The sequence below is a fragment of the Girardinichthys multiradiatus genome, chromosome 15 (assembly GCF_021462225.1).
Source record: "Girardinichthys multiradiatus isolate DD_20200921_A chromosome 15, DD_fGirMul_XY1, whole genome shotgun sequence".
Lineage (NCBI taxonomy): Eukaryota > Metazoa > Chordata > Actinopteri > Cyprinodontiformes > Goodeidae > Girardinichthys > Girardinichthys multiradiatus.
The window spans coordinates 5,801,900-5,814,500 of NC_061808.1; the positions used below are offsets into that span (position 1 = coordinate 5,801,900).

The 12,601-nt window shown below is 43.7% G+C and overlaps 1 protein-coding gene across 5 annotated transcripts in view; it reads right to left on the bottom strand.

Annotated features, from left to right (window-relative positions):
* Nucleotides 1-12,601, bottom strand: part of ncoa1 (nuclear receptor coactivator 1) — a 62,646-nt gene that overhangs the window by 7,033 nt on the left and 43,012 nt on the right. For 2 of the 5 annotated variants that reach the window (XM_047388879.1, XM_047388880.1), the window contains 11 exons: nucleotides 11,514-12,465; nucleotides 11,214-11,429; nucleotides 8,913-9,240; nucleotides 8,152-8,328; nucleotides 7,827-7,941; nucleotides 6,174-6,342; nucleotides 4,809-5,126; nucleotides 4,264-4,365; nucleotides 3,080-3,482; nucleotides 1,952-2,114; nucleotides 1,675-1,864 (listed from right to left, as the gene is read on the bottom strand). In XM_047388879.1, coding sequence (XP_047244835.1) covers nucleotides 1,675-1,864; nucleotides 1,952-2,114; nucleotides 3,080-3,482; nucleotides 4,264-4,365; nucleotides 4,809-5,126; nucleotides 6,174-6,342; nucleotides 7,827-7,941; nucleotides 8,152-8,328; nucleotides 8,913-9,240; nucleotides 11,214-11,429; nucleotides 11,514-12,465 — 3,133 coding nt within the window. Of the gene's footprint in view, nucleotides 1-56; nucleotides 1,529-1,674; nucleotides 1,865-1,951; nucleotides 2,115-2,376; nucleotides 3,483-4,263; nucleotides 4,366-4,808; nucleotides 5,127-6,173; nucleotides 6,343-7,826; nucleotides 7,942-8,151; nucleotides 8,329-8,912; nucleotides 9,241-11,213; nucleotides 11,430-11,513; nucleotides 12,466-12,601 lie in introns of those variants that run through there. The other 3 variants (XM_047388883.1, XM_047388882.1, XM_047388884.1) reach the window with 3 other exon arrangements.

Sequence of the window (12,601 nt, forward strand, 5' to 3'; positions counted from 1 at the left end):
CAGACAGATGCATAGACCTTACAGTTTTAAACAACAAAAGGACTTCAGGTTTCCTCAAAGTCTTCCACAGTTTCTGTTTGGACGTTGTACTGAAAACATGACCTCTTCTGGGTTTTATGGACAAAACCAAAAGAATTTATTAAACTTTTCCACATTTAGTAGAGCGTAATTGTGAAGTAAAATGGAAATCATACAAGGTTTCATAAAAATCTGAAAGGTACGGCGTTCAGCTACATTCAGTCCCCCTGAGTCAACACTTACTAGAAACATGTTTCTCTGTAATTCCAGCTGCAGCAGCTTAAAGTGTGTTTCTGAAGCAGGAACCTTTTCAGGAACCAGTCCAAGGCTATCTGACCAAAACCTATTCCTACCGCTATGGAATAATCTGAGATGAATGCCATTTTAGTCCGATTTCACCGTTTTTATTTGCATTGTGTAGATCTGTATTCCAAGACTGCAGCATCACTTCTATAGCAGGATGACCGACAGCAGGACGTAACGTATATAAACGACCTGGCTTTCAGACCCCACAGTGGAAATACACACAAAAAGCAGTTTATGTAGACAAAAGGTCCCGGAAACGTGCCTTTAGTTTGCTTATCAACTGACGGAGGTTTTGACCCATTATTTTTCCCAAAATAGATCAAGCCAACTTAGATTAAGCGTGCTTGTACATCAAATTTTAAGTCTTGCTGCAGGTTCTTAATCTTTGTCTTTGTAAAGAAATGAAGTAAAAGTCAGTAAAGTATGTCTAGAAAGCGCCTTTCACAAACACAAAGTCACAAAGCACTGTACGAGAAAATTCTCTGTTAAAGCTGATGATTATCAAACATGACAGAGAATCTCTCAGCGGAAATCACAGTTTTTACTACTTTGACTAGGCCATTCTAACACATCTAATTCTCAGAAGCTCTGGCTGTACGTTTATGGCTGTTGTTACATGAAGGTGAACCTCCTCCCCAGTTCTTCCAACACTGCACTGTATGCAGCTCCATCATCTTTCCATCAACTCTGAGCAGCTTTCTTGTTCCTGCTGAATAAAACCACCCCCCACATTAGATGGTGCATCCAACAGGCTTCAACATGGGGCTGGGCGTACAAGGTTACTTTTCCTCCACATACAGGGCTTTGCATATCGGTCAAAAAAAGCACTTTTGTCTCCCATTCTTACAATGACCCCTGCATAACTTGTGAGAAGCTAAAAATGGCTTCCTTCTTGTAACTGTTGTATAAAGGTCAGATTTGTGGAATGCATGATTTATAGTTATTCTGTCAACAGATCCTCCCACCTGAACTGGGGATCTCTGAAGCTACTCTTGGCTGCTGCGCAGACAAATGATCTCCTTGCAGGCCATGTCTTGTTAGCTTCAAGCTGTACAATAATCTTTTCAGTTTAAGATGGTGGATCAAACAGTGTTTGGGATGCTGTTGTATTACCTTAACCCTGCTTTTAACTTCTCCACTACTTTCCTCCTGACCTGTCTTGGCCTTTGTGATGTTGTTTGTCCACTAATATTTTGGATCTACACTGAGAATGAATTACACACAATCAAAAAGGTGATTTCTGAAGACAAATGCTGGATCTTATTTAGGGGTATCAGATTAATGCACTACTTTGTGATGGTTTATCATGTTGCTGTTTGTGGTTCAACCTTCAAGTTCAGGTGGTCTCACCTGCTGGTCGCTGCACACTGAACCGACGCTGCTGAGGTTACTGTTGCTCATTCCAACCACTTGTCCCATTGAAGGTAAAGAGCTGACGCCGCCCGTGCCTCCAGCCATGGAGACGGTGATGCTCATGTTGTTATACACCCCCTGCTGGCCAAACGCCTGCCCTGCACTCTGTCCTGACTGACTGAACAGGCTGTAGGACAGAGAAGGAATTCAGACACATTATGTACAACATGCCATAAATTTAGCAGAAAGCCACCAATAATCAGAGAGTCCTTACCCGCCCAGGCCCGTCTGCTGCCAGCTCTTCATGTCTGGTGACTGATAGCCAGGAGGTGGTGTCTGCTGAAGCAGGGGACTCTGGGAGGTGGAGTTCTGAGGTGATAACAATGGGCTTGTGGGGCTCATCTCTGGAGGAAATGGTGAGTCTTGTTGAACCACAGCTGTGGAAAAGAAACAATTTTATTACAAAATGGTGGCGCAGTTGGTAGCACTGTTGCCTTGCAGCAAGAAGGTCCTGGGTTCGATTCCTGGCCCGGGGTCTTTCTGCATGGAGTTTGCATGTTCTCCCCGTGCATGCGTGGGTTCTCACCAGGTACTCTGGCTTCCTCCCACAGTCCAAAGAAATGCCTGTTAGGTTAATTGGTAACTCTAAATTGCCCTTAGGTGTATGAATGAGTGTGTGCTTGGTTGTTTGTGTGTTGCCCTGCGATGGACTGGTGACCTGTCCAGGGTGTACCCTGCCTCTTGCCCATAGACAGCTGGAGATAGGCACCAGCTTCCCCGCGACCCACTATGGAATAAGCGGTAGAAAATGACTGACTGAAACCTAGAAACTTTTAATGGCTTTCTAAAGTTCTTTTTTTTTAATAGTTATCTAAAAAGTTTTTTTTTTTTTTTTGTCACAATAAGGAATTAATATTTCTACAGGTTTTATCTTAAACTACCATGCTTTTTCAGACTCACGTCTCAGTGTGAGTCATTTTTTGGAGGATTCTTTAAAGTATAAATACAATCATTCACTGTAAATTTAAGACACATATTGTAAAAGTAGACAGGCTGTAAATATGAGACCTGCAGAAACATGAAGATAGTAGGGAGAGAAGGAAAGTGGAAACAAATTAATGGATAGAGGGACGAACTGATGGACAAAGACAAATGTATGGATGGATAAAGTAAGGGTGTAGTAAAGATGAACGGATAAAAAGCTTGACAGATTCACAGATGGATGCATGGCTGGTTGAAATAGGGCATAAATCTGGAAATTCAAATTTTTCCAAACTCTATTTTCTGTCTCCAGACTTCTGCAGACATGGAAAATACTTCATACCAACACCAGACTTTCTACACTGCGGAGGAACTCTAAACTCCATAATTTGTTCTACAAATCCAGTTTCCTTGAACTCACCAGAACCTCCAAATTGCTGAAAGAGTCCCTGCTGCTTCGAGGGGTTCACGGTGCCGTCAAACTGGCCCTGTAAGCCACCCAACAGTGTCTGGTTGTTAAGGGGGACTCTGACAGACAGCTTGGTGTCCAATGGAGCCCCCGACACGGGGCTGAACTGACTCGGTGAGGTAGGGGTGTTCCCTGCCATCGGGTTGTACCCCGGCGGGAAGCTGAACTGCTGCTGAGACGTCGTTGGGGGGCCTTTGGGTAGCCTGGCGGTCCCCACGCCACCGGTCGGAGCTCCTGCCATGTTCTGTCTCATGAGCCTGACCTTGTGCTGGAGGAGCTGCTGCTGCTGACGATGGTGGATGCTGTAGAGTTCCCTCTGACGCTGCGCCAGCATCTGAGCGTTCAGCGGAGGCTGCTGGGAGGCAGGAGAAAATATTCACCAGAAAATATTAACCACACACACGAGACAGGTGTAGGCAGTTTGAGATCTGACTGTTAGGTGAACTGTCGATCTCGTGAGACAAATTTGATCAGTTTAATGTAAACACGTGTAAATCTAAAGCTTTTTAAAGCAATTTGTGGACAGTTTGTCACAAATTCAGCAATTACAAAGCTAATTAAAGGTAATTTGGAGTGTTGCTTTTATGTTCTAGTAATAACAGATGTGAACCATCATTTTCCTTAAGCTGGTAACCGTATTACCCTGCTGGTTGGAGAGTTGCATCTGTCTGACTGAATAAAAATAACTTGCTGCAAGGCTGAGACTGTGGAGACTTCAGTTTCACCAAACTAGAACGTGACTTTCTTAACGTGCCCATAAACACAACCACTGCTCTGGAAACCTGTTTAGCTGTGAAATTAAAGTAGAGGTACCCCCAATGTCTTTTTACACTTGTCTCTATAGCTCAGCCCACAGGTTGTGCTTTAAGAAATTGCAAGAGTTGTGTGAACTGTGCGGCACTGGTGATATCAATAAAAATAATAGTTTTCAACCAAAATGACTTTTTTTTACTGACTCAATAAATGTACTCAAATTAAAAGGTTGAATTTTTCTAAAATGAGTGAGATTAAGCTACTACAACAGACAAAGGAATTTTAAGGCTTTTTACACTCTTTATGGGGTGCTAATGCACATGTGCAGCACTGTACATAAGCTCAAAGTCTGTACAAATGTGAGAGCGGACGTTCTGGCTGACCTGTGAGGGCATTTGGGGTTGTTGGACCCCCTGTCGGACCCCCATGTTCACTTGCTGGGGTCCTCCTGGGAATGGATTCATGGCTGCCAGCCGGTTTTGGATCTGAACAAAGAGAAAGTTAAAAAAAAGTGCTGAGGGAATAAAATGAAAGCAGATAAATAAGAATTGTTTCAATTAAAATAAATAAATTAGAGTCCAGACAGGAAGGGCGATGGGATGAATATTAGTGAAGAGCGAAGTGGAGCATTTTGCTAAGAGCTTCTTAATCAATATCAGGAGAAGAAAGGAGACTCGTCATGATGAAGTGTGATTCAGACGGAGGCAAAGAGCAGGAAATCAATATACCCTAAAGAAGTACGAGTGTTTCTGTCTGTCACTCGTTATGGATAACACTTTCTCCTGTTGTTAACAGCCATACCGTGGTTTAAATAAATTACATCCATAACTGTTCTATGCATTAGGCAAATAAGTGACTCTGGACATTAAAACCACTGAATCAATAGAAGCTGTTGAAGGATCATAAGCAGCAGCAACAATAATCTCACCTGCAGCGGGCCCTGCAGTCTCTGCTGCAGCTGCAGCCGCAGTTGGTTGGGTGGCAGCCTGAGCTGGGGGCCCATCCCCTGGGGTCTGGTCAGTCCTGGCCTCAGCCCCACGCCTGCTGACCCGCCTGGGAAAGCCCCGCGGGGCGTTCTGAAAGTCACACCCTGCTGCCCCACTGGAGCCAGCTCTGGAGAAAATTGAGCTTGTGAGGCTGGTGGGAACTGGAAAGTATAGGTGGGGGGTTTAGGGTCCATGGAAACTGGCGTGGCAGTGGGTTGCTGGGATGGGAGGTTTTGAGGAAAAGGGTCAAAGCAGCCGCCCTACAGAGAAGAAAAAAGGCATTAATTATTTAATTAGTAAAAACAGTGCACAGGTGCACCACTAAAACATGGATTTTATTGCTACATTAAACGAACTCCTTCAGGAGCAAACTGTAAAAAGATTATTTGTAAAACAGTCCTGAAGGAAAAAATCCTTGAACTGAAATGGTTCACTCATAAGAAAATGTCTAAATCAAAGCACCTTGAGACACTTTTAAATTGTCTTCATAGTAAAGTGCCTTCAACTGGGCACTGAACAGATCAAAAGAATGGAGTGTACTGTCCAATTTGTCATGACTGAGACTCACTCTGGGAATTTGTGATTTTTTTAATGAAATGGTTCGTTTACAGTTCCACTCAGAGGTTTAAGAACATTACACCAACTATAAACCTCGGCGGTGGTAGCATCAGGCTGTGGGCTGCTTTCCCCACAAAGAAGTTTGAGGACAACCTGGAGCTACTTCACCATAGATCAACAGACAGACTGTTGCTGGACAACAACCCCAAAGGAGCACGGATGCCATGAAACCAACAGATTTAAATGACATTTATCAATAAGTGGATGTATGTAGAATTTGACCCTCTGTGGATTAAAGAAATGTATCTGTAAATTTATATTTCTGCATTTTACTATTGTTTGTTTTTATTCTTTGTGCTTGTAGGTGACAACGTCATTCCATCCTGGTAAACGAAGTGTTCAAATAAACCATTAAAAGCCACTAAACTATGACATGATGTATCCTTCTCACTGGAACTGATCAAAGTAAAGGTTTTGGGCCTCTAACAAGTAAAAACTCCCTCAAATTACATATTTCTGTGCTTGCTCTCTAGTGCTTGTCTTTTAAGACTGGACTCTTTTACCACTTCTGGTCTCAAGTCTCTAGATTCCAGCAGAAACGGATCTGGATGATTGATTCCTTTATAAAACTAGTTCCCAGAAGCTTGTAATTTCTACATTTGCTGCATCAATTTCACCAAATCAAAGGCGAACGTGATGGTTCACTATAAAGTGGCTGCACTGCTGTACTACAGCGTTTAATGGCGTACCTGTACCAGTTTGTCGATACCCAGGGCCTTGTCAAGTTCGGCCAGCTCGCTCTCGTCGGTTCCGCTCAAGAAGGAGACGAGCTGCTCGATCAGAGCCTTCTCATCGTTTCGGGCTTCAGGCGTGGTCGGGGGGCCCAGCTCTTCATCCAGCGTACAGGGCACACACTGTCTGCTCAGGCAAAGACAATCAGACTCTCTCACAACGTCGGACAACAGAAACCATAAGCATCTATAAGGACTGAATCATTATGAAAGTAAGTAAACTTTATTTATGTACCACCTTTCACAGGTCAAACACCACTGAGCTAGCTTTCATCACTAGCTTATCCGGTCGCTTGCTGTTTTTTGTCCCTTGAACTGCCTCCCCTACACACTGCAGCTCAGAAAAGGCCACTGGACATGACAGTGTGATAAAACGTGCAGCATTTAATTGCACACTTTAAAAGATTTCAGCCCCCAGAAGAAGTAAAGGCAGCTCTGCCCTTTCCTGTATAGGGCATCAATATTCTGGGACCAGCGATGTTTTTCACCAATCAGGACCTCCAGATATTTGCAGGTCTGCACTACTTTCATGTCGTGGCCCAGTATGGAGACAGGAAGATGGGGAACCTTCAATCATCTAAAGTACACCAGTACTTCTTTTGTTTTGGCAATGTTTGACTGCTTCCTAAAAGACTACAACTCTTAAGAATTTATCTCTGGCTTTAAGAGGGGTTTGTGGAACCATTAACAGACTTTGACTAGAAAATCTCACACTGCAGGAAGAGGGCTCTAGAAGGTCAGAGATATAGGCTGGGGCTTGACCACACAGGGCTGTAAAACTAAAGTGAATCCTAAAATATACAGGCAGCCATTGTAAAGAGTTTAAAATGTGCCGTCTCTTTCATGTGCTTGTTAAAAGTCTTGCAGCAATATGTCTGAACTCACTGGAGACGGTCAAGATCTTTCTTGTTCAAACACATAAAAAGGCTGTTTAAATAATCAAGACTAGGTGAAATAAAAGCACGAATAATCATAATAATACAATAATCTCTAATTCAGTTTTTGACTCCAGAGTTTGAGGCCTAGAAATATTTCTTGGAAAAAAGCAGTTTGATTAATGACACGAGAATGACATTCTAAGGACTGAAAGAACAAAGATAACACCAAGATGTCTGTGGTTTGGTTGGACAGAAGAGTCCAATCCACCAAGTTATTGCTTGATTTCAGGTATTTGTCTCTCAGGGACAATAATTAGGGTCTTATCAGAGTTTACCTGCACGTATTTGTGACAGAGCCACTGTTTGATACTAGGAAAACAGGATATTAAAGAGGACAAGTTTAAATATTCAGTTGGTTTGAAAGAAAAGCAGAGCTGAATTTCATCAGCATAGGAATGATAATAAATGATAAAGACATCTCAGATAACTGCCTGATTATTTGGCCTAGAGGAGAAATATAGGAAATAAAGAGAATAAGTCTTAGGAGTGAGCCCTGTGGTACCCCACATGGCAGTCTTTGGAGTCCGACATGATCTAGCTTGCAAAAACTTTTAAATGTTCTGCCAGAAAGATAGGAGTGAAACCGTTCTAGATCGACACCTGATAAACTGACTACATCCCAGAGCCTGTTAATCAAAATACTGTGATCAGCAATGTCAATACCCATACTTACTCCTGTGGTGACGCTAAGGATGCCTGTAAAGGAGTTCCAAGTCCATCAAAAGACAACGTGTCAGACATAGCCAAGGGTTGGAACTGGGAATCTCCCACATCCATCTTGGTTAGCCCTGGAGAAGAATTTAATAACTTTCATCTGATGGTGAAATCTGGCTGTAACAATATATAGAATATGCTATGAAAGTGCAAACGTTTCATCTTTGGATATCAATTAAACAATGTTTTCCTGCTTGAGATATTTCAGTGAAATTGTTTTAATTATTTTAGCTAATAAAGTTTGAACTGGTATATCAAAATTCACATGGGTCTATCTTGTGTACCAGTGCTTGGAGCAAAAGGGTTGATGACTTCCGTCTCTGGAAAAGTGCTGCTGTCTTTGGGGGTCTGGAAGAGGTCTCCCTGGCCCTGTTGTTGGCTTGGAGTGGCAGGGTTGCAGAAATCAAACGATGGCTGCGTCTGGAGGCTGCAGCCTGAGGTCGGGCCACCGTCGCCAAGTCCTGCAGCCACAGCGCAAAAGTCAAGCAGCCAAAAGAGACCACACAAAACAAAAAAGGCCTGGACATAGGAGTACACATAGTCAATGATGTACAACATCATGGGAACAGACTGGGTGGCAAAAAAAGCAACCCATGCTACTAGTTTGACATTTGCAGCTGAATGTAAAAACAGGGTGTTAACGTAACTATAATTGTATGCTCATAACTTATAATATTTCTGTAATATTACACTACATCTGGGGTGGTGCAATACTCTGAATGTTGGTTTATACGATCTTTAATTTATTACTCAATATTTTAAACACTGTTGTTTCCTTTTGTGCTGTTTATACATCGTTTTGCACCAAGAACTGCATTGTAGTTTCTTGTATTTATCATTATATACAAATATATTCAGATGAAATAAAACCTCTCTGTTGTAAGACATAAACGGGGAAAATGAACTAAACTAACTAACTAAACTAACAACCACACAATTCCAAACCCACAACTCAGCAATGTTAAAGCTACCACTCAAAATTATGTTAAAATTCCTATGATTTAAAAAAGCCATACAATTCTCTCACTAAACAGCGGAGCTGTACCTCTGTTTGGAGTCCCTGGAGGCTCTCTCTTCACATTTACATTGCAGGGAGTGCAGGCCTCACCGGGCTGGAGATGAGTGGGTGACTGAAGTTTAAGCTGGTGAGAAGGGGAATGGAGCTGAGGTGACAGGGACTGCATCTGAGGAACAGACTGAGGCTGGGACAGGGGGGACTGGAGTGAAGCTGGGAGCTGCGTGGATGGAGAATGTAGTTGGGGGCCTCCTCCAGGATTTACTGAATCCTCACTGCCCTGTTTGGCCCCCAGCGGACCTCTGAAGCCAGGCAGAAGCTGATTAAGAGGGTCCTTATCAGCAGGTCCAATAGATATCTAAGGGCAGCAGGCAGAGAGAAGAGAGCAAAGTGGTAAAAAAGCAACGAGGCAGGAAAATAAAAGACAGAAAGAGAAAACATCGTTTGACACCGAAGATCAAGAAAATACCAATTTAACTTCATTTACATCTGCTGTCGGAAAGCTCTCCACAAGAAGGAAAGGTCCCTGTTAGAGGCAGTGTTTTGTAAACCTATTAGAAAACACTGAAACTCATCACAATGCTGACGGATGTTGTCGTTTACTGGATCCAGTCAGATACAGCTTAGTTTAATTTCATTTACTAGCTGCAGATATTCCTCTTTCAAATGTTGATTAAACTGCTCCTCCATACTGACAGTGTACTCACTACAGCAAATATAAACAGTTTTTACAGGTACAGCCTGTAAAAAAAATCTTAAAAAAGGTCAATATATTTTCACTCATTTCAGAAGGTGAAATATTTCAAGTCTTTATTTCCTGTAATTTTGATGATTGTGACATAGATAATGAAAACCCAAAATTCAGTGACTCACAAAAATTTTATATTTGGAAGAAATTATAGCATATTCATAGAAAGTTGAGTGGAAGGAAAAATGGGACAGCAAAAGATGCACCAGCAACAGGGATAACCACAGCCTTAAGAGGATTGTCAAGCTAAATCATTTCAAGAAGCTTCAAAAGGAGTGGACTGAGGCTGGAGCACATGAAGATGGCTCCAAGCACAGACAAATCTTACACATGGGCTATAAATGTCACATTCCTGGTGTCAAGCCACTCATGAACTAGAGGAGACGTCAGAAGAGTCTTACCTGGGCTCAGAAGAAAAAGAACTGGACTGTGGCTTCGTGGTCCAAGATCCTCTTTTCAGATTAAAGTAAATTCTGCATTTATTTGGAAATCAATGTCCCAGAGTCTGGAGAAAGAGTGTAGAATCTACATTGCCTCAAGTCCAGAGTGAAGTTTCCACAGTCAGTGATGATTTGTTGCGCCCATACTGCCAAAGGTACCAAAGGTTGGTCCAATGACCATGGTGGTACTGTGCTTAACTGACCAACACACTGGTCTCACCTCAACCTCATAGGGAAACTAGGGGGTATCGTGAAGAAGAGGAAGATGCAGATGACCTGAAGGCCACTTTTAAAGCAACCTTGGTCTTCATTACTCCTCAGCAGAACCACAGGCTGCCTGCCTCCATGTCACACCACATGGATGCAGTAATTGATGCAAAAGGAGCCCCAACCAACTATTGGGTGCATAGAAATGGATAGATGAAGACAATGGAATAAGGAATAAATTCTGAAAACACCGTATTTTCCCCGACTATAAGCCGCTACTTTTTTCCCGTGCTTTGAACCATGCGGCTTATAACAAGGTGCGGCTTTTCTGTGGATTTTTCTTCAACCGCCAGGGGACGCTTTAGCAGAAAGTGAAAAAAACGAGACAGGCGGGAAGTCAAAATTGGAAATCAAAGAAGAAAGCGCTAATTTTTACGGAGAGCAACACTGACATCGACACAGAAAAGGTATGTGACGAAGCTCTTCTGGGGCTGTTCAACTCTGACACTGAAGAAGATTACTTCAGTGGTTTCAGTGCGGAGGAGGACGATGAATAAACCAATCAATAACTTTTCTGATTTGTTTGATCAGCACTTTCCTTTTTATGCTACAGGCACCATTCAGAAACTAAACAGTTCAGTTATGTTCAGTTAAACTATGTAATCAGTTCAGCCGATATCAGCGGCTTTTAGCCCAGTGCGGCTTATATTGAGGTGCGCTCTATAGTCGGAAAAATACGGTGAATCCAGAACATTTAAATCACATTCCAGATTTTTCTGGCCTGTGGTTGAAGCCTTAACTTTTTTTAAAAATCAAAAATATGTGGAAATAAATAACATTGAAATCTGAATCTATAAATGTGAACAAAGAGATAAATGTGTTCAGCAAAATAAAGAGTGTAAATTTTGGGACGAGCTTCAGGAGGTTGACATGTACCGTGGAATCTCTGCTGTCTCTGCGGTTCTCCCCCAGAGGAACTGATTTGGGGCTGATGCAAGCCGAGCTGCCAGGGACTCCTGTTGGTTTAGATGTCCCACCAGCTGTGATGGATGAGCCTGAACAGGCCAGTCCATCGCCGCTGACTCTCTTCTCCACCTTTACTCGAACCGTCTGAAGGCTCAGGGCTGATGGAGGTGGAAGGTCATCCAAGTCCTTCAAAAAAACATTTGGCTAGAATTAGCATTTTCTGAGATCCTGTTAGTGACAGAGGTTCAAAAATGAATGAATTAAAATCACCTTTTCATCAGTATCCAGAAGAAATCGCAGTAACTGGTGGTCCTGTGGCTCTCTGGAGTTGGACTTGTGGGGCGCTGTACTCGGCGCTGGACTGGAAGGCGGCTCCTTCTTAATCTCAACTTCATTTTTATTCCCTCCATCCTCGGTGGTGGTGGTGTTGGAGGCGGAGGTGTCATTTGGACTGCTGTCCTGGAGCAGTCTGTGCAGGATCTTGTGCCGCTCCGTCAGACTGCTGTGGGAAGCGGGGCACTGAAGACCCAGGGAGGGGTGAGGAGGATGAGGTGATGAGTTGCTGGATTCAACTCCTGTAACACTGCTGTCCAGGAGCTGGTTGAGTCTGGGGCTCCCCAGCTGTGAGGCAGATGGAAGGGGGGTGTTAGCAGAGTCCTCTCCCCCTCCCTTCTGGGGCTTTGCTGACGGTGGCCGAGTGGAGGAGCCGGGAGGCATACTGGCTTGTCTCTGAAGTCCAGGAGAGGACGTGGGGAACGATCCTGCCGATCCACCGTTCACACCACTGTTACTATCGCCGCCAGAATGCTGCCTGTTGAGGCTGCCACCGCTGCTCAGTGACCCTGAAGGGGACTGAAGGCCCGGTGTGGAGGGAGAGAAGGGGTTCCCTGCTACCCGAGGGCTTCCCCCTAACCCAGGACTGGCACGCAGCATCCTGGATGACATAAAAGAGGTAGAGGTGGCTGTGTGTGGGCTGCTGAGGGCAGAGGGACCGTTGACCTCCTTTGGGCAGTTCGTCCGATTGGGCGTCAGGTAGCCTGTTGGTGTGGAGGGGTTTTGTCCGAGGGAGGAGGAGTTGTTGTTAGTATGAAGGACAGAGCCTTGGTTTGAGTTACTGCCAGGGGGAAGTGAAGGAGACCGGGAGGGGGTGTGAGCAATACTGCTGGGGGTTGGTGGAAGGGTGGGGTTAGTGTTTTCCTGAGAGCTAGCAGTGATGTGTTCCCTGAGAGAGGAAAACAAGAATAACTTAAAACAGCTCACCGCCAGTCAGAGAGCTCATAAATGTACGAATCTGAAACGGATCTCCAAAAAATTATGTTTTATATACAGATTTTAAGATGAGATGCCTCACAAAAGTA